The 26,532-nt window shown below is 42.3% G+C and overlaps 2 protein-coding genes across 8 annotated transcripts in view; one reads left to right on the top strand and one right to left on the bottom strand.

Annotated features, from left to right (window-relative positions):
• FAM13B (family with sequence similarity 13 member B) overlaps window positions 1-13,055 on the bottom strand; it is a 44,454-nt gene extending 31,399 nt beyond the window's left edge. For 2 of the 7 annotated variants that reach the window (XM_064388299.1, XM_064388305.1), the window contains exons 1-4: window positions 12,783-13,055; window positions 2,428-2,594; window positions 1,285-1,475; window positions 628-840 (exon numbers count right to left, since the gene is read on the bottom strand). In XM_064388299.1, coding sequence (XP_064244369.1) covers window positions 628-840; window positions 1,285-1,441 — 370 coding nt within the window. In that variant the 5' untranslated portion in view covers window positions 1,442-1,475; window positions 2,428-2,594; window positions 12,783-13,055. Of the gene's footprint in view, window positions 1-627; window positions 841-1,284; window positions 1,476-2,427; window positions 2,595-9,647; window positions 9,686-12,055; window positions 12,302-12,336; window positions 12,666-12,782 lie in introns of those variants that run through there. The other 5 variants (XM_064388300.1, XM_064388304.1, XM_064388301.1 and 2 more) reach the window with 5 other exon arrangements.
• A 10,186-nt stretch (window positions 13,056-23,241) lies between these two features.
• Window positions 23,242-26,129, top strand: LOC135280258 (thymosin beta-12-like). Its single transcript, XM_064388051.1, has 3 exons — window positions 23,242-23,375; window positions 24,261-24,368; window positions 25,787-26,129. Exons 2-3 carry the CDS (start codon window positions 24,269-24,271, stop codon window positions 25,822-25,824), a joined length of 138 nt encoding a protein of 45 aa, XP_064244121.1. The 5' UTR covers window positions 23,242-23,375; window positions 24,261-24,268; the 3' UTR covers window positions 25,825-26,129.
• Window positions 26,130-26,532: the final 403 nt, after the last annotated feature.

Raw genomic sequence — 26,532 nt, 5'->3', positions numbered from 1 at the left:
CATGGGTCAACAATTACTAGCACCTTCTGCAGGTCTTTAGGCAATTCCTCTGCCTCATGCAGCTGATGATGTATTTCTGAAAACTGACTGAGATATGCCTATCAGACAGGCAAAACCCTGAGAAAATCAAAAGTCTCATTTTAGCATCTGAAAACAATGTTTCAGGTTTATGTGGTTTGATTTCCTTGTTACAGAGAACTTTAAATTTTTCTGAAATAATTTTTACACTTTAAAAAGACAGTAAAGACAATAAGCTGCAAGTTTAAGTGAAGCGTCTCTACACAGTGGACAAAAGGTAACTAAAGGGGGACTTGCATGCTAGAAACAATCCATGTGTAAACCTACCCACAGTGATCTATTCAAAGACAGGAGGAAAAAAACTATGTTCACTCTAGGTTTTATAGTCTTAGATGGGAATTCTGCTGTCACACCAAGTGAATATACTTCAGTCACATTTCCAGTTCTGATAGATAACATTGCAACCAAAGTGCACAGCAATACTATCATTATTATTATTATTACACAGAGCACCAAAGACACCTTAGTGCCAGTACAAATCTCAATACAATACTGGGTTTTACTCCTAAAATCATCAAATAAATACACTCAATCAAAAAGAGTTATTACCTTGAGAAAGTTGCATCAAATGTATGTGCAAACTGCCTGGAATAACTGGCTCTGGAAGTTCTTGAAGAAAAAATCTAAGAAGGCTAATAGCTGAGGGTACATCTGCTTCTTTAACCAGGTCCACATCCTCTCCATTGTCATATCGTTGCCGGAGCCACTCCACTGTCTCAGCATTCCCATTGACTTGGAAAAGTCCTTCTTGTTCCAGACCCCCTGAGTCAGAAAAAAAAATTGCAGAAATAATCTTCTAGCTCTGGTATGGACAAATATATCGAAAAAAATAGTGATAATCACTATGCACAATTCCCACACTGACTGAAACATTTTCTGGACAACAGTTTTGCACAACTTCCAGCAGTTCTCTTCCCAACATACAATTCCTTGTGCCCAGTAACAAAAAAATAACACGGGCAATGTTAGCAGTACCTAAACCACAGCACTTCCTATGAGGTGCCCTGCAGAGCTGACTACATTACTGTTGGCTATGAAAGTGATACACATAACAGAAGGAGCAAAGAAAGGAAGTAACCCAAAACAATCAAATTTGCATCCAGTTGAATAATTAACTTCAGAAAACGAGTACTCTACAAACCCCACAATCATTTGCAAGAATAACAGTGAAATATGTTATTTTAAACACAGCAAGCTGATACATACCATGTTCCTCAATATAGTCCACGACATGGCGGACTATGAATGGAACCTCATTGTCTGGTTGCCCTTCTTGCTGCAGCTCATCAAGTGGAATTCCAAATATTTTGTTAGCAAGAACAGAGTTGCAGTTACTCAAGGAAGGGGAGGAGCTCTTCCTCATATCTTTTTGCAGCCAAAAATCAAAGCTGTCTTTTCTGTCAATAGAAGAAATAAAAACCAAAAGGCCCACTTCAATGTACGGTTTTGAAAACATTCATCTGTAACACAAAGTGTTTTAACTACCTAATACAAATACTCCTTAGTCTGTCTCCATCCATGCACTGCTTTAATGGACAGTTCTGTGATGACTCCAAACACAGCCTACTCAATAAGCACCTATCACTGAGGTGTTCTGTCCAACCCTCAACAGAGGACTGGGAAGAACATATACAGCAGCAAGAAAAATGCAGAAAATTCTAGTTACCACATTTCTAATTAAGTTCTAAGGTATTTTGGTAGGTTCCTCAGTACTTTTTCTGACAGTATTTAGCAGCCAGGCTAAAAAGCCTCTTAACAGGAAATGAAACCAGTGGATCACACCAAACCAAAACTCTAAGTTTCAATCATATGAAATGATTAAGTATTTTGTGATACACAACTGCACTGTAACAATTTTAAAATATACTTGGCATTTTCTGGTCCACATAATAAAGATTTCAACACCTGCATCAAATTAAAATTTTTACTGAACAGAAAACCCCCAAAGCTAGTTTTTAGATGCTCAGTGATACCATTCTATCATGCAGAAGCTCCAGCTTCAGTTGCAAGTCTTTGCTTGATATAGGATCTAGATAGATAACAAAGGGCAGTGTAAGTCAGTCAGGCTGTAATCCTGTCAAAACCAAAATATTTCTTCTAGGAATGAAAAAACTGTCCTTTCAAAACAAATAATAAAAAGAAAAGAAAACATACTTGCTTAAATGCAAGCAGTCACTTTGACAGAAGTTGGCACACAGAACACGAAGTATATGCTGTTAGTCAAAGCACTGCAGCCAAACTAAAATTCTCTGTTTACCAAGAGGTAAATTCTAATAGATTAGACATTCTGAAATTCACACTTGCTTTTCTTTTTTATTCCACCCCAGCAAAACAAGTTAAGAAACTCACCTCAGAGTACTTAAACAGCCGAGTTTGAAAAACGCTTTCTGCGCCAGCTGCCCTCACTGACCAAGCATTCTTTTGTCATTTATGGTTGTTTAAGGTTATGGCAAAAGATCAGCCTGTAGTTCCTCATTGAAGAATAGCAGAACTCGATCAGTACTTCAGCAGTTAATCTGAAAATAAGGAAAATATTATTAGATCATAAAGTTTTCAACAGTTTTAATCTCAGTCAGGAATCCAAACATCACGTTAGAGGAATTCTTGTCAAATCATCAGTTTCTTGTTCTGAACAAGAAAGCATAAAGCCCACATTAGCACAGCTTATGAGAGAGCCCCTAAAACAGCAAATCCCTCTTTTCACTTATGAGCTAACCAAACCTGAAGTGAAAGTTAGCATAGGACATCTAAGTCTTAACAATTATGAAATAATTTGCAGACTCATTCAATCCCTTCCAAAGAATCAAGGAGGACTAAGTAGGTTACACAAACTGTTTTAAAGTACCTACCATACTAAAATATTTAATGGCTATGAAATTATTAGAAGGATCTCAGGCACTGGTCTAATTCAATATCTTTAAACAGCAAGACCAAAACCAAAATCCTAACTAAGGAATCTTTACAGTCAACCAGGTTTTGATGGAACTGATCATCTTCTCTTGGAAGTTGACTACGTGTCCTTACTGCCAGTTCAAAGTCCAAGTGATCATCAGGTCTGGATACAGGAAGCAACTTCCCCCATGGCAGATTCCATAGAACCACCCACATTTTTGCCACCTTTTATTTAGAATCCAGATTATCTGGACATTTTTTATGCTCTCAGCTCTCAAAATAGCTACAAACCACAGTAAACCAGCTTTATGATTTTTTGTGGTATTAAAAATTAAAATTGCAGCTTCATGGCACAGTGGAGCCAATGTAATGCCCAGAATCAGCCAAAGGGTCTCATCAGCCCCAGTACCTGCTCTAAATAAACTCAAGCAACTGTGATTGGGAAAAACAAACTTGTGACACACACATAACCACAACACTCATCACCAAAACTAGACAATAAAGAGGCTTTCCACAGCTTCAACAAATTCACTGAAACCTTTTGTTTCATAACTGGAGATTGATATGACAGCCTGGAGACAAGTACCTTCCCTCCCTTTGTTCTCCCACACCAGCTCCTGCTTCTGTTCCACATCAGGACAAATAAACTTTATCTTCACTTGCAAATTCCTGACAACCAAGCCCTCAGCTTTCACTACCAAAATGCCAGACCATTCATTAGCCTATCACAACAGGAGCCCAGAGTACTCTCAGTAGTTTGAATAAAGCAGTTTTCCTGCTCCCAACCCTCCCCAAACTGCATCCATGTGCTAAGGGAGTTGGTCATAAGCTGCATGTAAGACTGCTTCTACCGCCTCAGCATTTTCTTGCATTGAGCCCTAGGGGAAAAAATATTTCAGGCTTAAAAGTGTTTAAATTGTTTATTGCCTTGTATTACACACAGGTTGTAAACCTGTTAAGTCTCACACAAGTGAATCCTGGTCTGAGATCAGGACTCCAGGTGAGCTGACAACAGAAAATGAAGGGTTATACTCTAGCTCTAGTCAATGGGTTTTACTTTTTTTTTTTTACCCTATCATATTCAAATCTGTTATTATCAGTTCTTGGTTACTAAAAGATTCTACCAGATTCCAACAATGATGCAGCTGCAATTCATGACCCCCCTACAATTAATGGAGGCCTTGTACAGCCATTTTTCTTATTGTTCTGGTATTTTAAGTGAAAGTCAACGTCTTTGCATGTAAGTAGATTTCTATCAATCCAAATATATGAAGCAAAATTTAAGATATGAAGTTGCACACAGTCTATTTTCTCAAGCTCTACCAAAGTCAGCTTGTCCACAATGAAGCACAAAACCTCACCCTGGCCAGCTGTGGGGTTAAGGGCAGCTGGGAGAAAACCTTTGATGGATCTGCCACAATGCTTCAGGCTGACTTGCTAAACACAACAAACAAACCTTCAAAACAAACATCACCCAATAAAAAGGCCAAATTAGAACTAACCACTTCTTTATAATTCTGCACCAAATGAACAATCTTGCAGCCCAGCTTGCTCAGCAGAGGCAACTTTGTGCTCAGGTCACTGACATGAAAGCTCAGCCACTTTTACCAGGTGGATGAACAGGCTGCTTGAATATTAATTTCATTCAAGAGGCATGAAAAAAAGAAAAAAAAATACAGACTTCAATTTCAACTGGCTTGGAGAGGTAAGAATGAAGTTGAAATAGCCTGGTTGTCTCATTGTTAGAGCAAAACCAGATTTACAACCCAGGTTTATACTTTGAAGAAAGCTTTATATGGCTTATTATCACCTAGAAAAATTAGTGCAAGCCTCATTTTCACCCTCTCAGACACACACACACACTTTTACACACATTTCAATATATCCTTATCCTTATGACAATCCATTTTCAGAGCATTTCAGTCTTTTCCCTTTCAGTTCAGGTTTGGTATCCTTACAGGCTGTGATACAATTAATCTGACATTTACAAAATCTAGAAAGAGCTAGAAAGTCTGGAAGTTATTCAGCTTTCAGCAAGTTTTACTTCCTGCTATTTCCACCATTGTAAAAAACTGTTAATAATTAAACATTTTATCTTCACTTCTTCTATGGATCAGAAGCTTCCCCCTTGCCCTCCCGTGACTCAGGAAGTGCAGCACGTCACTGCAGACACACAGGAGAACTGGGACAGGACACGTAACCTTCAGGATTATTTCCAGAGCCTTTTACAAATTCTAAGCAATGCTGTGGAGTTCTTTAATACTTTTTTATTAATACAATCGAGGAAATAGGAGCTAACCCACTCAGTCAACTCCTTCTACTTTTGCCCACATTATCCTGATCCTTTGGAGCACACACTTTCCCCTCACAATTTCATAACCTCAATGCTTCACAAGTTCTATCAAGAAAAAGACAAAAAAATAGCAACTAAAAAAAACCAACAAAAAACCCCACACAAAAGAAAACTACCTAGCTTGAGTTTAATTATAAACATTCTGGTTGCATTTTTTTCAATCTACTTCCCCTCCTTGTTACTACAAACATTTAAAAACATCCTTAAGCTACAATCATGCTCTACAAAACATAAATGCAGGAAATAAAAATACACCTTATTATAACCACATATTACACCACAATTTTACAAGAGACTGAAAAAAACTTCCTATGTCCTTTGCAACATGTTGAGCCCAAGCATCTTAAATGAGGGCAAAACACAGAGTTTTGTTTTGTATTGTGGATTTCAGTGCTCTCTGGCATTATTTAAAAAATTTTAGTTTGCTTTTTTCTATTAAGGCAAGTTTTTCATAGAGTCTGCTGGGAAAACAGCAGCATGAGCTTCATTTTGCCATCATAATAAAAGATTCACTTATCTTGGCAACTGGAGAAGTATTTACACCCACAGATGAAATGCCACTGAAAACCCCACAGAATACATGGCTAACTGTTAATATTTAAGGAATACACATGAAAATTTAGACTTAGATTTAGTTCAGCTTTTACATTAATGACTGAAGTACAAATAATATATGGGCATCATTTTAAATTAAAGTCCTCAGGGTTCTACCACCTTTCCTTAAAACAAAGGAATGAAGCAACAAGTAAAAATAAACAAAGAAAGGCTGCAAACTGAAACTGTGCCATAGGAATGAAAACATTAATTCTGCGTGTAGAATGTCTGCCACAAGTCTCAACTATTTAAGCAATTCTTTTATTTGCTTGTTTTATGTAGCAAGAAATTCGTGTTGTCTCTGAAACAAACCCAAAGCTAACATGACTGCTGTTTTGCTCTCTTTTTAATATATTATTTCGTGACGTTAACAAGCATCGCCAGTGATTTTTTAAAATTTTTTTAATACATAAAAGTAAAAACTAACAAAGATTTTTAGATGGGGAAAAAAGCAACAAAATGACCTGTCCCAGCTTCTCAGGAAACACACCTCAAGTTTTTTGGCTTTTTCAGCCCACAGTGCTGTGACCCTGTGAACCATCCCATGCCTGCAAACCGGGTCCTCACAGCTCACATACACATCCTCCAGCACAAAGACATCAAGGCTCCTTGTCTGCAATAATTATTTACAAATAAAATTCCACAAAAATGTTAGAGTCTCAAAGTTTTTGATTTCTTCCTCTATATTTGATGAAGAAAAATAATGTATTATGACTTACAGCTAGACAAAACCTGTGATGTCCCTCCCCCTGGATGCCTACAGCAAACATACTGTTAAATCCAAATAACTGATTTTTTTGATAAGTTTGAAACTATCAAATTTTAAACAGATTTTCTAAGAAGAATTTCTAAATGACGGCCAGATTCCAAGCTGGAATCACAGGAACTCCCCTCATGACATCAGCCAGAGCAGCCGGCAGGCGAGGGCAGGGGCAGGAGCCTTCCCTGGGAACTCCCGAGTCACCGGGAGCACAGAGCCACTGCTGAGCTGCACTGACTTCTGCCTCCAAAAACGGCAACCAGCACTCCTGATCTTACTCTGCACTTTTGTTGAGTTAAAAGGAAATGGTTTTTTTGTAATGTTATGTCAGAACCGTAACAATTAACACTGGCTGATTTTTATACTCAAATTACTGTGAGCATTCCCAATGGATGAAGTGCTTCTGGGCAAAAGAGCTTTTCCTCATCTGATTTTCAGCTTTTGTTCAGCTAACAAGTAAAAACAGAGTATTTTGCTTGTTTGAAATAATCCAGTCAAAATTGAAAAGATGGCCAGGCTGGGGAGGGGACATGGCTTGGAGTAAATTTATACAAAAGACAAACTGAAATTAATCCCACAAACAGAGCTCTACCACAAACCCAGGACACAGAAAAGGATAAATTTGTCTCAAGAGTACAGTAAAATGCACGCAGAGATGTGCCAGTGCTTGAACAGACTCACAACATCCTCCATGTAAAAAGAATAATCACATTTAAGTATTCATTAATGCATTTGAGTAGCCAAAACAATAATTATTTAAAATAAAAGTTTTAAACCCAGCAAGATTAGCTTAAAATAGACTCTTAAAGCAAGATTTCCTCTTTCTGGCTCAGTGAAATCAGCTATCAAGAGGTATTTTAGTCACAAGTCTAGACTGGCAAATCAGAAAATTTGGCTCAGTTATTATTTTAAATTAATAAATTTAAATTTATGGTCTTCTTAAGAACACAATCCCCATCCCCATTAAGGCATACTGTTTGAAATTAGGTATAACTACAAAATTTAACTTGCAGTGTTGAAGGAACCCATGTTAGAGTAAATCTCTTCTCAAGCAGATGTGACTTTCCTGCTCCCTTCGTTTCTCATGATGGCTCCCAGCTCCTCACTGCCCTGTTTGCTTTCTGCTTAAGTAGGAATCAGAAGGAAACCAGCCCACTGCAGTTTTGCACACAATCACAGAAGGAGGGAACAAGCATGAACACCAGCTCTTTAATTAATGAACTGTTTGCCTGTGTGTGCCTTCACGTGTGCATTCACACACATTAAACTTCAGTGCTGTTAAGCAGAAATTCTCCATCGTTTGCCACCAGCACTTCTGAGATAGTCTCACAACCACTCAACTGACAAAGTACTGGTTATACTGACACAGCAAGTAGAAGCACAAAAAATACAACATGAGATTTAGCAGAATGCAATTCTAATGCAATTTTTGTTCCCTGGGAATGTGGCAGCAAGCCTTCTAATTTACGAATTAGAACAATTTAAATTAAGCCTTTATGTCGTTTCCATGCAAGAAAGAAACAAAACACCTCATGAAAACTCCTCTGGAAGAGATATAACTAAAACTAATAGAATTTTGGATTTTGTGGGGTTTTTAAAATTTATTTACAAGCCAAGAAACCCTAATACTGATTAGTATTTATTTTCCATTAAAGTTTAGTCTACAATTTCAGTTGAGAGAACCTGATCACATTCTGAAAAAGCCCATTGTTCATGGACCTTCATGAGAGATAGATCCTATTAGAAAAACCTCAAGTGACTGATTTAAGCAACATTCCAAAAAAAATCCTATACTTTTAAAGAACAAGCTGAGAGATCATCAAAATGTTAGCTGGTTTTGATAAGCAAAAATAATGTTTCATATTCACTTACTAGATAAAATCCAAAGGCTTTTTAACAGCATTACAGCAGCTTATAATCCTCCAACTACATTGTAGCAAGAAAATAAAACCATCAGCAATACCAGAAAAAGTAGATGTTTGCTCAGAGCCTCACACCCACCACCACACACTGCCAGATTTGCTCTCATCTGCTGCTGCCAATGCACATGTGCAGAATTCTAAAGAAACTTCCTGCTCACACAGATCCCATCACACTCTTAACAACAGTAGTTAATAAATAAAAAGGCTTTTGTATCTTGTGTAACAGCTAATTATATTCATCCTACTTGCCACCCCCCAATGCAAAGCTCTACTCCACCAACCACACACATCTCCCTGCCCCTGCATCAGATAATGCAGAACCTTGCATGGCATTATAAAAGTACAGTAAAGTAACAGACAGGAAGAAATTATCAGCAAAACTATGCAGCTTGTGAGCTTCACGTTATAAAACCAAAGCACTTTAACAATTGTCACTGCTGTTAAAACAGACTTTGGAACAGAAGCCAAGCTATCTCAGAGACACCAAAAAAGCAAACTATAAATATATAATGCACTTAATTCATTATACATAAGTTATCCTATTACATATATTTATCATCAGTTTGTTCCTCCCCTCCCAAACAGGTCAGCAGAAATGCACACTGGAACTCAGCAGATCACAAAATGGTTCACAGCCCCTTCACTACTGAAACACTGCCTGTCAGAGCCTTGAGCACGTGCCACCAAAATAAAGGACAGGCTCAGCATCCCCACTGCAGGAGAAAGACATTTCAATGAAGAGTTCAGTGCTGCAGCAATGATGCTCTGAATTTCAAGAGATGGGGAAAAAAAAAAGGTCTGGTACTGAGGTCAGCCATCAAAACTTGATTATGACTAAATTTGAAGAAATCATCAGAAATCCTAAGGTTAACAGTTACACTGCAGACTAAAATTAACTAACCTGATTATATTTCTAGAGTGCCAAGACAACAAAAGATTTCATTAAATGTAAAGTTCAGCAGAAAGGGGAGAAACCATTTCAAACATACACACTTGAAAAAAGGGAAAAAGGAAGAAAGAACCACATTCGTAAGATTCCAGCTCTCACCTTTTCAGTTCTGTCCATGTATTATTATCCTACACAGCTGAGCACAAATCTGAATCCTAGCACACTGCAGGGAACAGTGAACAGAGGAGACACATGAGGAGAGCTGCCAGCGGCACTGGAACCTGGACAATCAGTGCAGGGCTCCCACCAGATCCAGGGCTCAGATCCAGCAGATGCCCCACCCAAATGTCCTTAGAAATGTCCAAACAGTGAAGAAAATAAAAACCATTTAAACCTCTCTCTAGAAAAAGCCTCTGCAACCACAGTCTTTGTTACAAGCTGTTTGAACACAAACATAAAGCCCTATCTGTATTTTAAGCTCGAATTGCACATTTTTCTTTTTTTCTTAAGACAAATATACAGGATTTCACACATTCACAGGGGAAAGACCACAAGAGTAGAACTGTTTTTATCACAATAGAACTATTTTCACTAATCAGAATATGGGCCTGCAAAATATTACCCATTTCTTGTAGTGAATGACTCCACCCATATGTTGCCAACATAACAGGTTTTGACCTTCTAAACTATGTTTCTAAGACTTAAAAACAAAGCAGCTGCACAGAAAAAAAAAAAGCCTGGTAGAAGATGCAGTAACAAATTCATTATGTTTTAGAGTGCAATAATCCATGGAATTCACTTGAACTGACTGAACTTCCACAAATCTCAACAGCTGCCTATCAACCCAGTACAAATGGTGAAGATAAATCTGAATTTACCAAGCCTTGAGACAGCTAGTCATTCTCAAACAAATTTTTTGCAGGTGAAATCTCTCACCTTACAGAAAATAATAGTCATCAATAGTGAATTGCTCAATTGTACTAACTTTACAGGGAGCAATGTAAAATTCTTGTATTCTCTGCCTAAATCCAATTTTACAAGAGACACAGAGCCCCTCTGCTGAAAAACTGATAGAGCCATCACTTCACAAACTGCACAACAAGGAACAATCTCCCTCTTGCACAGCCCTTCACAGAAGATTTCATATTCCTTCACTTCTGTATCTCCTCCTCATATGTTTTGGATAAAATGTTATTTTTCAGTTCTTAAATAACAGTCCTCACACCTGAAACGATCAATAAATATACAACTAGGCCTGCAATGCAAGGAAAAAAGTTTAAAAAGCTTGCCATCCTTCAGATGCAAACGATGAACTGCCCTGCACGTAGTTAATTCACTCCCACCTCAATGGCCACGGGATTTTTGGGTGCTAATATGGCAGTGACATTAACCTGGTGCTGTGCACGGAATTAAAGGACAACTTGAAGCATTCTCTCACCGACATCACTTCCTCTTCTATGTAGCTACAGCTTCTTTTGTGGGGGATGGGAAAAAAAGAGAACCACCACACAAAAAAAATTAAAAATACAAACTTTAAAAAAAAAAAATCACCTCAGACTTGGCAGGTTTTTCTCACTTTCCCATGAGCCCTGGAAAGGGGCATCGCTGCTCAGCTGCAGCATTTGTCCAGAAATCAAAAGGCTGAGTACTAGAAAAGGAAAAAACCCTACCCCATAAAGCCTGCCCACGCAGCAAGCAGGGACTCAAAACTTTCTGGTGTCTGTTCCAAACGCGCTGAATATTTCTCCAGCCTCACCTGCTTTTGCAAACATGCCATTATGTACATTAGAAAGCAATGCTTCACTGCCTGCACAGGCTCTCAGGGTACGAGCCACACATGACAAATGTTAAATGAAGTCTTTTAATGAGTCTGAGAAGATCCTCCAGTGTTCCAAACTAACACAGAGCAGATAAAACTATCACTTGCCAACTCAGACCTTTTGAGGTGTTGTTCATGTCAAAATCTGCAAGCATTAAAAGCTACCAGGAGCTTCTCTGAGTCAGCTTCCTTAAATGTAACCATGGGACACTCTACTTGATCGATTTTTCTAAAACAATACTGTAAATTTCCAGTTTGATGCCTTCAAAACATTGAGGTATTTAAATCCTTATTGTTACATAGTCGAGACAAGGAAAGAATCCCTATGGAGCCAAACAATGTATAAAATACAGACAAAGAAGATTAAAAAAGATTCTAAACATCTTCAAGTCTATGCAACAAAGAATGCATAAAGCAATTTACTAGTTATGAGCAGTAAAAAAAAGAAATAAAACAAACAAAATAGCTAAACTGCTTATAATACAGGCCAACAAAACAGCTTTCTATTCTTTTTATACTGCAGATTAAACTGCATGGAAGACAGGAAAACTTCAAACCTAAACGCTAATCCAGTTTAACAATTTGTTCTAAATTCACAAACTAACAATCCCATCCCTGAGGACATTCAGGAACTCATGCCAAAAAAAAAAATAAACAATTGTGTAGTTTTTTATATATTCACTTTCTTTTTTCTTTTTTTTTAACAGGCAAGAGTTATTACACAGTATTTACTTTCTTCATCTGTTACCTCTTTTCCCCAGCTTGAGCCTGGCAGCAGTAAGAAATTTTGTAAAAATTTCTCAAGATGCAGCCAGCCCAAGGAACTTGAGAATAAGAGAGCTGTGCACTGAAAGCAGCCGTTGCAGTATGTGATGGCAGGCTTTTTGTTGCTGGGTTTTGTCGGTTTTTTCCCAAACCCTGAAGGAGCACCCCAACACTGGGCCATCTCACGTTAAAGCAACTTTTTGACAGCAAGAAACACTCCCACTGAAATATTCAAATCTCCTTGCAGGAACAATGGGAACCCACAGCAGCAAACCCCTCGGACGATACATTCGGTGGCAGGCTGCCGCGTTCCGTCCATGACCCAGCGTTCCTAACGCCAGCGCTGCCTTCGCGACCGCAGGCGCCTTAGCGACCGCCCTCCTTCCAACTTCAGCGACCACCGGGGCTGTCAGGGCGCGGCGAGGCCGGCGCTGTCACCGCGCCAAGGCCCTGCCGGGGGGCACCCGGGCGAGGAGCGAGCAGCCGGGGCACACAACTCCTGCGGGAGCCGGGCTGTCAGCGCCGCCGGCGCGGCCCCACCGACACCAGCCGGGGAGACGCTGCCGCCTCTTGACAGCTCGCGGCTCGCGGCTCGGCAGGAGGAAGTTCCCGCGCCCCGCTCGGGCCGGTGCCAGAAGGTTCCTGAAGCCTGACGTGACACCGAGCGGCCCGAGCCGCGACCCCCCGCGCATGCGCCCCGCGCCCCTCACCGTTGCCGGGTGACTCGCCCTCCCCGCCGTCCTCAGCACCACCAGCAGGTTCCTCCGCCTCTTCCTACCCCGGGGGCCGGCGCGGGCCTCTCCTGGCCGCTCCGCTCTCCTCGCAGCCCTCCTCCGCCGGCCGCTGTCCGCGCCGTGTGCCGCGGCCGCCGCGCTGCCGGGACCCGTCGCCGTCCGTGCCCTCACAGCCGCTCCGAGCTCCGAGCCGCGAGCGGGGGGTCCCCGACGGCAGCGGCGGCGACGGGCGGAAGTGACGCGCTGACTGACAGGTGCAGAGCGCGCGCCCCCCGCCCGCCTCCCCCCGGGGGTCACGTGCCGCGGGGCGGGGCGGGCGCTGAGGGCGGGCGGGACCCGCGCCCTGAGGCGGCGGCGGCCGCGGGCGGCTGGCCCGGGGCAGAGCGAGGGTCGCCCTGAAATTAACGTTTTCCCCATGTCCTCGCCCTCGGGGTAGCTCGGCCACCCGCTCGCATCGGCCTGTGCAGGATCCGAGTCACAAAGTTAAATAGCTTGGGGGAGATCTCTGAGCTCATCGGGCCCAACTTAGAACCGAGCATCACCGCGCCCACCACGCCCGGGCACTGAGTGCCGCGTCCGGTGTTTCCTTAAACACTTTCCTTAAACACAGCCCGTTCCGATGTCTGATCGCCCTTTCCGTGGAGAAATTCCTCCTGTCCAACCTAAACCTACTCTGGTGCGGTTTAAGACTCTCCTCATCCTGAGGTGCCTAGAGAGTGACCGCGGCCAGCAGTGGCACCATGCAGGCTCGTACCCTGCTGCTTGGGTTGGACTTGAGGAGAAATTTCTTCATGGAAAGAATGATCAGACATTGGAATGTCCAGGGAGGTGGTGGTGTCATCCTCCCTGGAGCTGTTTGAGAGAAACCTGGACAAAGCACTCAGTGCCATGGCCTGGTTGACATAGGTTGGACTCAACAACCTCAGAAGTCTTTTTTGGCGTAATTGATTCTGATATCCCAGTTTTGCTTTTCTCATAACCATATTAAAATATTTCCTGTAAATCTTCTGGATTGAAGCATGAAGAGCAATCACTGCCAAACGTTTCCCAAAATGTAAGCGCGCCAGAAGTAATGAAGTGCCCTTTGACAATGAGCTAATGCATTTTGAAACACAAAATTTAGCACCCTTAAAGTGAGTTAGCATAAGTTAGAGAGGAGATGCAAGCTTACACCCGAAGTGTTAAAACCAGTGCCTGGCAGTCTGTGGTTCCCACATGCCACGCTGAAACTACAACAGCTTTTTCTGTCATGCAGTGCCAGCAGCCATAGGTGGTGGGTTTAATAAGGCATTTAAGGAAACTTGGATTTAGTTAGTAAAAATCCTCTCAGGAAAAGCTTTTTTTTTCCCCCCGTGAAAAACTGACAAAGAGTATATGAAAGGGGGAAAAAATTATACAAGCAGGATGGGATTAATTGAAACCTTTTCAATAGCTGGGAGGATTTTTTTTCAGGTTTTCCAGCATGGATTCTGAATTTTATCTGGAGATACATTTATAAGACTCATTAAAAGGTTTTGCATTCAGAATCCAAAGAAGGGAGAGTCACAACCCCACAGTAAATTAACCTGGGTTTAATCAGATCTAAAACTCTCTTTTCCTGCTGGAAGATTTGGTGTCATTAGGAGGTACCACACAAACCCAATAAAACGTGTAGGGTCGGGGGAAACGGTCTGTGTGTGCTCTCTGTTTCCACAGCAGACTTCTCCACTTGAAGCACTAATAAAATTTCCTCGCATCAGGATGAGGTTTCTGAATTTGTATTTTGTATACATAGCCGTGTTCTTTCTGATTCATTTAGCCTCATCAACAACAATAAAGATACTGAATCAGAACAAGCTGGCAATTTTGTTGATGAAACATGGGGGAGAGCGGACTCCAGCTGGCTCTTCTGCAGATCCATTGGCCGGCTGACAGGAGTAGAGCTGCAAGAAACCTGACACAGAAAGCACACGCGGTGAGCAGAGGCAGGCAGCAGAGGCAGGCAGGTAGGCAGGCGCTGCACTGCACCTGTCTGCTGCTTTTGAGTCCAAGGCAGTGGTTTCTCTCCTCTGAACTGGCTCTGGATACAGCATTTCATGCCAGCTTATCCTACCTCCTTTCAAAGGCTTCCAAGGCTCCTTGCAGGGGGCAGACATATGCAGTCCCAGGCTGCCATTTTAGGCTTTTCTGCTCACTTTGTGTTCTTGCTGTCTACTTGAAAGGTTGAGGACAACCCGGGAGTCAGAGAGTCATAGAATATCTCAAGTTGGAAGGGGCCCATAAGGATGGAGTCCAGCTCTCTGCTTCTCACAGGACTGTCTAAAGCTAAGCCATGTGACTAAGAGCATTGTCCAGATGCTCCTTGAACTCTGGCAGACTTGGCACTGTGACCAGCTCCCTGAGGAGTCTTTTCCAGTGGCCAAACACCCTCTCAGTGAAGAACCTTTTCCTTACGTCCAGCCCGAATTTTCCCTGACACAACTTGATTCCATTTCCTCAAGTTCTGTGACTGGTCATCAAAGAGAAGATCAGCATCTCCCCTTGCCTTTGAGGGAAGCTGCAGGGTGTGATGAGAGCCCCCCTCTGTCTCTTCATCTCTGAGCTGAACAATGCCACGAGCTAATCTGCTCTTTGTAAGACTTTCCCTTGAGACTTTTCACAGTCTTAGTCTCTGTCTGATGCTTTGGCCACATTTTGTAAGACAGTAAATACAGAGAGAAGAGAGGCAACAACTTGATGAGTGGCTGCATGGTTGCTTGTCAAAATTCAGCTGTTGAAAGCATCTGCCTCTCAGATCACTCCTAAACATCACAACAGAGCAGTGTCCATTCGCTGTTCCCACTGCATTTTGCACTGTCTCAGGCACACCTGAAGTGTGAAGGCAGCATTCCACGTTCCTCCCCCTCTGGTGCTGTGCAGGCTGTGGAGCTCCCACAGCCTCGTTCCCCACTCCAAACCCAGGGGCACATTCAGAGCAGGGGTTGTGCAGGGCTGCAGTCCCAGCATGTGACACTGCAGTCACCCCATGTCAGGAGGTGTGACACTGCACTGCCCTGTGCAGTGACACAGCCCCTGTGCCAGGCTGCTGAGGAGCAAAGGACCCGTTCCCCCACTGCTGCACAGCTCGAGGAGCTTGGCAGGTGCAGCTGGTCAGCATCTGGCTCTAGGGCTGAAGGGCCCGGGTGCCATGGCATCCCTGTCTCATCAGTAAATCCATGTCCAGAGCCATTTCTGCAGCTCAATGTGTTTCCCTACAAGTCCTTACAGCTAAAGTGCTCAGCTTAAAAGTTTTGCGGAGATTGACTGCTAAGTGCTTACAAAATAACTCAGTAGATCTGAAATAATTACTGGTGTAATTCCCTTGTATTCAGAAAAAAAACATTCATAAGCACAGACCACTATTGCCTGTATGTGTCACAGAAGAACTGGAGCCATGTTTCCTTCATGTATCCCCAGTTCCCATCATGACCTAGTATGGCTCAAGAATAAATATTCTCTGAAGAATTTATCTTCCAATTAAGTCTACTTCCAGCAAGAGCCCTGCATTACACCTCATCAGAAATTGAATAAAAAATATCCTTATCCCACTGTGCTCACTGTTGTACACAAACTGAGCTCAAATACTCCAAAACTTAAATCAGCCTTGCAAAGCCATAGAATCCTTGGAAGGTGGATAGCCTGCCATGCAATTCCTTACCTTCATATGATCTTACTAGGAGGAAATGGGAATCTGACACGTAGCAAAACAAGACACTGTCTATGTAATACCTGTGTATTATATGCCAAAGTTTTTCCTGGAGATTATCTGTATGTCAGCAAGGTGTTTGCTTTTGGGTTTAATTGTTCAGCTAAAAATTATTTTATACATTCTTCTGAACATGGAAATGCTCAGTTTTTGCCTTTAAGTGGATCCTGTTGATATCTTGCAAAAAATATTGATAAACATGAGTCCTTTTCACACCCAGGAAGAATTAGCAAACCCTTTCCAGCTGGATGCTCTGCAAAGAACTCTCCTTTCCTGTGTATTTCATCCACAAACAGAGACATGTCCCCAAGCTGAGTCTTTACTTTGTTCTTTTCCAGATTTTCTAACAAACATTTTGTTTCAGGATGTCCAGAACATGACACTTGGCCTTGCTGAACATCCATAACTCTCCATGGAAACTCTCATATCAGCAAGTATACAGTAGTTCTAACTCATGGTGTCCAAAAGGGCACCTAAGAAGCAAAGTTCATTTTGAAATCTTTGCCCTGTATTAAAAATGAGGCTTCACAATGCTCAAGCAAACAGGTTAAAGGATCTATTTTATAGAAACACAAACTCCAGCCGAGAGAAAACCATTCATCATTTCAAAGACTGTCAGCCATTACTAGACACATATGTAAGGATTTTTAAAAACTGAATTCAGTATCAAAGGCACATGTTCTGCGTAAATGTCAGACATTTTTACTCATTTTTCTACTAGAGTTCTGTGATTAAAATAAACATTTACAGCATGAGATTTTTTTTCCCTGCCTCTGAACATTTTTTTGGATCTGAATCTTGGTTTTAGAAGATCTGTCTTTAAAGTAGAAATCTAGGAATATGGGTCAAATGTGGCTTTTAAGGCTTGTTCATATTTTAATTGCATGGTTGCAGACTTTACAAGAGATAATTCTTCCCTCCTTGAAATTCAAGACATCGAAAGGTTAATTCAGTCTTCTCAGTTCCATTTCCTTCCGTCTGTTCCCCTTCCCACACTCCTCCCCACCCCCCATCTGTAGACAGCTGAGTTATTTGAATTTTGTGCAAGCTAGTATTCATGCAAAGGGGAAAATCACTCAACGTATGCACCAGGCAAGCGAAAATTGCAGTACTGCACACTTGCATTTTTTACTTCCTATTTGCTTTTCTCTGCATTCACCAGCTTGGGCTGCGGACACACACACTCCTGCCCCAAGGATAAAGTCAAATTAAAGCTTGTGTGTCCCCAGTGCTGTTGAATCCCCATTCTTTGCACTCACGTGGAATCTGCTCAAGCTGCTGTGGTGCTTTTACCTTGGCTCGAGGAAGGGCTGCAGTTCCCGTTACCACAATTTGCCAGCTGCCAACACAATCACTCTGTGCTGCTCCCATGTTATTTCATGGTGTGGTCACTCACACTCAAGGTACACTAACTCCAGAGGAGTCACTTTGACAAGGCTCAGGTTAACCCTGAGATGAAGACAGAGCTTTAATCCAACTGATTTTGGCACTTTACATACATTTGCAAGAAAAAAAATCCATTAAAGTCCTCATTAAAAATGTTCTAGTCCACTCAAGTTCTGAAGGAAGAGATGTTAACTTCAGATGCCGGGAGAGGTAAACAGTATCATCTTTCTTTATTCTTTTTTTCACATTTTAAAAAAGAAAAACAGTGTTTAATGTAAAATACTTGCAGCTTTCATGGAAAAGGCAGAATTAACAGATGTGGGACTCACTTATTACCATTTTCTTACATAGTTGTTGACCTTGTACACAACATGTATACCTATGTGTTTGACTCACACTGTATAATAAGCTTATAAAATTGGAAAATTATTTCTGGAAAAGATGATGGAGAAATACAAGTTTTTATTCTATAAATTGCTCAGAGTAATCAGCTAGAAAAGATAACTTGGCTGCCTTTTCTGTTCCTCTGCTTCAGCAGCCTTGTTTCCTTAAGCCACTGAAAAATTTCAGGGTTTATCTTCTCCCCAAACATAAAACCACTCAAGCTACCAGGAGTCCCAGGCTATTGAGAGTGGAATGATTTGGCAACACAAAGAAATTCTGGTGAGGTGCCCCTCAAAACTACATCCATAGCCCTGTGGAATGAAGAATTCCTCACCTCTGCAGCTACCCTAACACAGCATGGATTGTAACAACAGACCCACCTATTGTCCTTTCTCCTCTGGACAAAAGAAAAATCTAAAGTTAACATAAAGCTAGTAGATCTCTGGATTTTATGATCTTTGATCTCTCTTCTCCTGGATTATGTTGGTTATCTGTTTGCTGCACAGTGGGTGCCACAATTTGAATGGTAGAGTGGTAATGTTTTTCCTCTCTGAAGCAAAGAGAGGGAGAATCTCAAGAGTGGATTGTTTCACTTCAGAGCAGCCAGCTACACTGAGAAAAGCCATGTTTGAGTACACTCCCAATGCTCATCCAAGATTTCCCTGTCTTACTTCTTCCCTAAACTGCTGCTTGCAGGAGATGCTTCTGTCCAGAGACAGAAAGGAGGGGGGGAAAAAAAGACTGTTAAAGACTCAAAGTCATTCCAAACTTGTGTCTTTAGACCAGTATTCATCACAAACTGTCATGTGCTCTGGAGCACTAACTAATGTGACTAACACATCACATGCTTTGTTCCCCACCCTGGCTTTGGGGAGAGAAGCCTGTGCATGGACATTCTGTATTAATTCTACTTTTTCCTTTAATAATTCATGCATGGGTCAACACATTTTGCTAGAAGGGGCCAGGCCAGAGCCAAGTACTTTGTGCTGGAAGACACACTTTTGGGTCAGTTTTTGAGAAAGCTCTGTTGCAAGAATCTCCATCTGGTTATACTTTCAAAAATTCACCCCCATACCAAGTTTTATAATATGAAAAAAAATAAATAAAAAAAGAGAGAGAGAGAGGAAATTTCTACTCCCACTAGCTTATGTTTTCTCCTTTGGCTCTTTGCTGCAACGGGGCTTCTGGTATAGACTTGTCTGAACTCCTGAGCTATTTGGAAAACATGGGGTTGGAAAAAATAGCCCAAGGAGAAGGACTATCTACAAGTGCCTCTCCTCTCCCCTCATCTTCTGCATGTACCTACCCTCAAGGTTCAGTGGTCTTGATAAGGAAAATGAAACACCTCAGGTAATGCTAAAACGTCCAGTGTAAGACGAGTGTGGAGTATTTCCTGACTGGCAGTGCAGCATTAGAGCAGAGAGCCTGCCAAAGAGGGATCAGTGCCTTCCTTACACCCCCAGGATTCATTGTCTCTTAGCCTGGGAACCTGTCTCCGTTCCCAAACAGGGATATTTTTTTTGGCAGCAAGACGGAACAAAAGGCACAAAGAGAACTAAGAAAACCCTTTCAGTGAAGCTCTAGGCTTTTTTTTTTCCTGTTCCCCTGAGGACTGGAAACCTTCTAAGGACAGCTCATAATATACCCAATCCTGCTACCTGCCTGGAAGGTGCTCAGTGCTCACAGGGACCTGCAGGAATTAGGGTCTGTACAGATTCCAGCCCAGCTTTCAGCCTTGACAAATTAATCCCCTACCTTTAGCACCAAAAATACCACAGCATTTTGAAAATGAAATCACTGTTATATTTGAGTGGGTGTGTTATTTCGAGACAGCACTAATGTGATTATAAAATCAGTTGTGTCAGCTTATTGGCTCAGCTACAGACACTGATCTGCTCGAGCGTCTGTTCCTCTACCCGGCTGCTCTCCTTAGGGTGCTTTGTCCCCCCTCAGCTCCCCGTGGAAACAGAGACCATTTGGTTCCCACTGCTGCACTGAAGAGAAAGAAACCCCTTCTTCTGGCAGTTGCCCACCTCGTCTCTATGAAACTTGGCATTTCCAGAGCACCTCTTGTGCCAAACATGAGTGCAGCATCCCCCAGCCCACTAAAGGCTACAGCCCATATATGTGTGTGTATATATTTATTTATTTATTTTTATATATATATTTATACATATAGATATATGTATATTTGTTTGTTTGTTTATTTTTATATGTATATATTTATATATATATATTATATAAATATATATATATATGTATATGCATGGGCTGGGCACGCTGCTTCCAAGTGACAGCAGCCAAGGGAAAAGGTCAAGTAGCAGCAGGGTCCAAACCTCCCAGCTTCACTTTTCAGACTTTTCACTTGAGCTCCCTCTAAACGTTTCCTCTCACCTATTACCGAATCCTGGGAGCAAGTGTTTGTTTTTCCTGCTGCTCTGTGGGTGTCTGACAGACTCGGTGCCTTGTGCTGCCAGGCATGGTTTAATGCTGTCAATGGCAGGTGACTCACTGGTATCAGAAGTGTCAGTCCTGACAGGTTTGACTCAGCCCTTCATCTTTTGGCAACAAATTGAAATAAAATAGAGTTTCCATTGTATGAGGCAGCTTTTCAGGCACAGCCACACCAGTGTAGCTTTATATGCTTTCTGTGTAGAGCATCTGGAAAGATTCTGTAGTCTGCATGCCCCACTGGCTTCCTGGTTTTTCACATTTCTATACACTGGATCATTCTTCTGCCTCTGTGCAACATGAAGAAAGTTGAGGTTCTCATTGCAGCCACATCTTCCCAAGGCCAGGTAAATGCCATGTTCCCCTTACTGAAGACAGTGACTCTGAAATCCTGCAATTAAAAACCTAACAAAGAACAGCTTTGCTGCTCATATACCAAAAATATTTCCATTACTAGTGAAAGGAAAAGGCATCTGAGTATGATATTACCTACCCATCTTTACCTCAAAGTATGCAATGCCCTCAGGCCAAATTCCAAATTTTCTGTATGTAAACTGCATCCAGCTGTGTGTGCTGCACTGAGCATATAAACATGAGGTTTGAATCCCACACGAGCTGTGTTTGACCACAGCACTGAATTTACAAGCTACAGAAACTTGACAGGCACTTTATGCAATGGTCAAGATGTTTGTTATGGAGATGAGTATCTCCTGATTTCAGCAGAGTGAGAACATGTAAGTTCTCATCATTATGTTATTTGGCTCAACATTGTTGCACCTTCTTCACAAACCCAACCAAATATCAATTAAAAACGTGGTTCATCTTTAGCCTAAAAACCCAAATAATGTATCCCAAACTGTTTAAGTATTAGGTTGGACAATAAATTAGGCAATTAAAGTGGTAGTGGTGGTGAAAACAAGCATGCTCACCCTGTCTTAGCATGTTTAGAAGAGCCTGAGCTCTGCTGTGGATCCTGGGGGCAGAGCCTGTGACTGGACACAGTAAAACCAAAAGTGAGATTCTTCTGCTTTGCTGTTCTGAACCCTTTGTTTGCTCTCTGCAACTGAGAGAACTTGTGCTACTCTTGAAGTTTAAGAATTTTTGTCCTTTTAGTCTCTCTTCATAATCAGAATTATAAATGTTATTTTTACAAATGGAGAAACATTAAATATGAATTAAAAACTGAAACTCATTAGCTGCTCAGATTCTTGAATCACTCAGATTATGTTTTAAAGTCTTTTTTGATCTAAATCTTATGTCCAGCCAAACAAGAGGTTAATGCTCTCTCTTTAAACAGACACAAAGACTCTTCAGTGCCAAATCTCAGCTACGACTTACACCAAATATTCACCCAGTGGCTGCCTTCCTGCTTTTTCCCTGGGGGTTTCAGTCAGGAACACAGCTTTCTATTTGTGACAGCTGGTTGGATATGTGGGATGGAAGCAAAGGAACCAAGTCCTGACATTAAATATGGTGCACACACACAGTGATTTGGTGTGGTCAGTGCAGATGCAGAGATAACCAAGCCAGCCTGCACAAATCCCTTAGGCTGGGAAAAACCTTTAAGATCAAGTCCAACCACAAACCTGTTCATTGTTTTAGCTTAAACAAACATTGTAAGAAGAGGTCCTTAAGACACATTTAAGCACATTAAAACCATTTTCTCCATGCACACATATCAAACTCAAACCCACTCCACCTAAGCCTGTGGTGCCAACAGAAAGATCCAAGACCTTCCAGGGGCTCCCAGTCAGCTGAGACATCTCTGTCCCTCTGAGTTTACAGCTCCAGCTGCCTTACAGTCAGTACAGAAAACCAGGTACTCCTAAGGCACAATCAATTTTATCCCAACTTCACTGCCTCCCTTGTGACTGTCATGGAGCCTAGACAGGAATTTCAGGTGGAGACACTGAAAGGTGCACGAGAGGAAGCCCACACCAGTATCCAGGAGGATGCACACAGCCCTTCTCTCCCTGCTTCCAGAGCTGTGGGCTGAGGGAGGCACCAGCAAGTGAATTAACAGCTACCAAAACAGGCACAAGCAGAAATTCACTGTGCATCCCTTTAGGACACACTCCTGGGTGTCACTGTGGTGCCTGGGCTGTGCTGACCTCAGACTTGGCCCTTGGTCATGGCAATCCCACCATGGCTGTGCTGAGAGCCCTCCAGAGCCCCCGGCTGTGCTTCTGCCAGCCTGGGCATGTGGGGATGATCCCCAGGCGCGTGCTGAATGCACCTACAACCCCCCCCCCGAAAAACTAATCTGGCAGCAGCAATCCCCAAACCTCAACCTTACCCCAAACCTCAGCACTGGGAAATGGTGGGAAGGGAAACTTCAATATGATTGCCATGGTAAATGAAGAGAACAGAAAAAAGAAAAATCAAGATGTAATTTGGCGGTTTTCCATGTCAGTTTTCCCATTTCCCTCCCTCATGCACTTTCTACAGGAGCAATCTGTCCTTTCCCTAAACGCTGAGCAATCCCAGCACTAAACTAATCAATATTAATAGCGATGGGTTCGGGAGGGGGAGGAGGGGAGAGGAGAGGAGGGATTACCCTGACCTTTTTCAACTCACACTGCCTCAGACAGCCACCAAGCAGCTGAAGAGAGAGCAGCCAGACGGTAATGCCATGTGGTTTTAGTAGCTTTGCAATTTTTTAATTTTTTTTTTCCTTGTGAATATTTACTCTGTTGTCTCAGTGCAGATAGCAATGAAATCTGATTTTCTGCAGGAAGGAAAAAACATAATTATGTCAGCCATCTCCGGGCCAAGCCTTGCCTTGATGGGAAACTCCACTAAAATCGGGGGAATAATGCCCAGGCTGGATTTTAACTTGAATTTCTTAATAAAAAGAGGAATTGGATTAGGGAAGTTTTGACAGGTGAAATGCTGGTGTGCTTTGTGGAATTCTCTTTATTATAATAGAGTATAATCAAAGCCATTGAGCTGCGACTGGGATATGGAGCAAGAGCAAACAAAGGGCTGGGGGAACCGGTCCTCTATTGTTATGTTCAAGTGTCCACAGCAGCTCAGGGGATGATGTACTCAGTACAGGGGGCTCAGAATGAAAGACAAATCCTATTCATTAAAAGAAAATCATAATTGAAGCTCTTTGTTCCTGTTGGATTTGGGGTTTATTGTAGATTTTCTAGTTAGCAGCATTTCTTAAAATACAGGTTTATGTCAGGGGCACTGCGGATTACTGGCAATTAATCATTGTCTCTTTATTACAGATTATTCTTGTTGCCATGTGCAAAATATGATTTTTAGAAATTGCATCTGAGAAATCTAGGGAAAATTCTATTTATGTGTTTCTTCTTTTGCTCTGAAAGAGCCAAGCCTCAGGGAAAGGTCCCAGATTGAGTGTTAGGTTTGTGGAGGTTTTTGAATAAACATTTTTATGGTATTTTAATATTTTTTCTCTTGAGGAAAAAATGCTTTGCAGATGGCTGGTATCACAGCACTAGCTAATGAAGCCATGGGTGTGTTTTCCCTTTCTTTGTCAGGACCCATCATGTCCGACAAACCAGATTTTGCAGAAATTGAAACATTTGACAAGACCAAGCTGAAGAAGACAGAAACCAGAGAGAAAAATCCACTGCCCACTAAAGAAAGTAAGTGTTTATGAGGCTATTTGAAGTACGAGTAGCAAGGACATAATCCATATTGCAGTTCATATGCAAAATGAATACTAATCACGGGATTACAGGCTCAAACTCATCCCTGACTTTAAGTGGGGATAATACTAAGACTCTATGCTGGGCTTCCAAGGATATCAGTAATTATAACCAGTGGTGCATTTTGTCTGAAAAACCCTTTCTGATGGGATTGCTCTTGCTTCTGCTAAAATCAAGAGCAGTGTTCCCAGCGGGTGCTGGTAACAGGATCAGTGTGTTTGTAATTACCTTGTTGCCAGCCCCCCTGGAGGCACAGGGGACCCTTTGCCCATCCCTGGCAGGCCGGGCAGCATCCCCAGAGAGTGCCAGGCTCTGGGTTTAATGTTAGCAGGCAGATGAGCTGCTGCCTCCCACTGGTACCTGCTGTCAGCCCTGGGCAGGGGACATCCAGGCACCTTGTGTGGGAATAAGGCTGCAAGCAAACCCATCATCATCCTCATCATCATCATCCTCATCTAACAGGCAGCCTCCCTCAGAAAAGCACCCCTGAGTTGTTCTCATGCAGGGTCTTCTCCCATACACACTGTGCACAGGCAGCCAGATAAGGCTGGGATTCATGTTCAGCTTCAGATATGAAAAGAGCATTTGGAGCAGATTTTGTGAGCAGTTTCCTTCAGAAGAGAATTACTAATCACTGTGGATGTGTGCTGACAGCCATGCACACGCACAGTCTCAACATTAGATACCTGTTTTTTTCTCCTGTTTTATTATCCTTGCCAATGCTGAAGCTGTAAATACAAGAGGAGCTTTGCACACCATGAGCTGCTCCCTTCTAGCTATGTAGATGGGGAAAGGAGTTGTCATTTTCAGGGTGATCAAAACAAGCAATTATGGATTTAATTCTCTGGCTTTGAGTATGACCATAGAAATAGGTATCCTGCAGACCCATTATCATTGAATCACAGAATGGTTTGGGTTAAAAGGACTTTAAAGATCATCTTGTTTCAACCCCATACCATGGGCAAGGACCCCTCCTAGATGAGGTTACTCCAACCTGGCCTAAAACACTTCCAGGGATGGGGCAGCCACAGCTTCTCTGGGAAACCTGTGCCAGGGCCTCACCACCCTCACAAGGAAGAATTTCTTTCTCACATCCAATCTAACCCTGCCCTCTGTCAGTGTGAAGCCATTCCCTGCTTTTCTGTCACTCCAGGCCCTTGTCCAAAGTCCCCCTCCAGCTCTTTTGTAGCTCCTTTAAGTGCTTGAAGGGGTTCCAGAGTCTCCCCAGACCCTACTTTTCTTCAGGCTCTACACCCCCAAAACTCCCTCAGTCTGTCTCTATAGGAAGGCAAAGTTTATTGTTCATAAACAGTAATGTTTACTGATGGTGTTTTTGTTTCCTGTTTTTCTGCCAGCTATCGAACAGGAAAAGCAAAGTGAAAGTACAGCCTGAGCATAAAATTGAAGATGTGACTGGTGCTTCTTCAGTGGGGTTTTGGCTTCTGAGTTGGGTTTTTGTTTTATTTTGTCCTTCCCACCCCATATTTGTTGTCCATTTATTTTAGGAAACATTTGTTCATTTAATGTTCCCTGGAGAAGTTTGTTTTTTGTTTGTTGAAGAAGATACTTCTTCATTTGTATTTGCATTCTTAAAATTATAATTCCAAGTTCTGTATCAACCCCATTATTTGGCAAAAAAAAAGGCAATTTGCATAGAAATTGTTTTCCTAAACCTCACAATAAACAGGTTTCTTCTGACTAACTGTCTTTGATCCTTGCAGAAATCAAGTTTGCACTACAGCTCTTACTAACATCCTTCCCCCTTTTCTGCATTTCCACAGCAGCTCAGGGCTTTGGGCAGGCTGGGAAGGGTCACCCCAGGCACTCACAGGTCCCTGGGCTGGGACACAGCCCCTCTCCATCACCTGCATCCTGCAGAATCCCAGAGCCCCAGGTGGCACCAGGCCACAGGAGCCCCCCTGAGTGCCCTCACAGCCTGGAGACTTCACCCCCATGCCTTGTGTCCCTCCAGGTGTTTCGTGGGAACCCTGAGGGACAAACTGTGGGTGCCAGGAGCTTTGAAACCCCCAGCCTGGCAGCAGGCATGGGTAAGAGGGGAAGCCACTGGCCTGCTTCAGTCTTACCCGGCAGTAGATTAGAG

The sequence above is a fragment of the Passer domesticus genome, chromosome 13 (genome assembly GCF_036417665.1).
Source record: "Passer domesticus isolate bPasDom1 chromosome 13, bPasDom1.hap1, whole genome shotgun sequence".
Taxonomy (NCBI): domain Eukaryota; kingdom Metazoa; phylum Chordata; class Aves; order Passeriformes; family Passeridae; genus Passer; species Passer domesticus.
This window is presented reverse-complemented; position numbering and strand designations above follow the sequence as displayed.

Excerpts from the sequence above, each read along its gene's own strand:
- LOC135280258 (XM_064388051.1), top strand. The coding sequence starts at position 24,269 with ATGTCCGACAAACCAGATTTTGCAGAAATTGAAACATTTGACAAGACC. Across the intron at positions 24,369-25,786 it reads TCCACTGCCCACTAAAGAAA|CTATCGAACAGGAAAAGCAA; the intron begins GTAAGTGTTTAT and ends TTTTTCTGCCAG.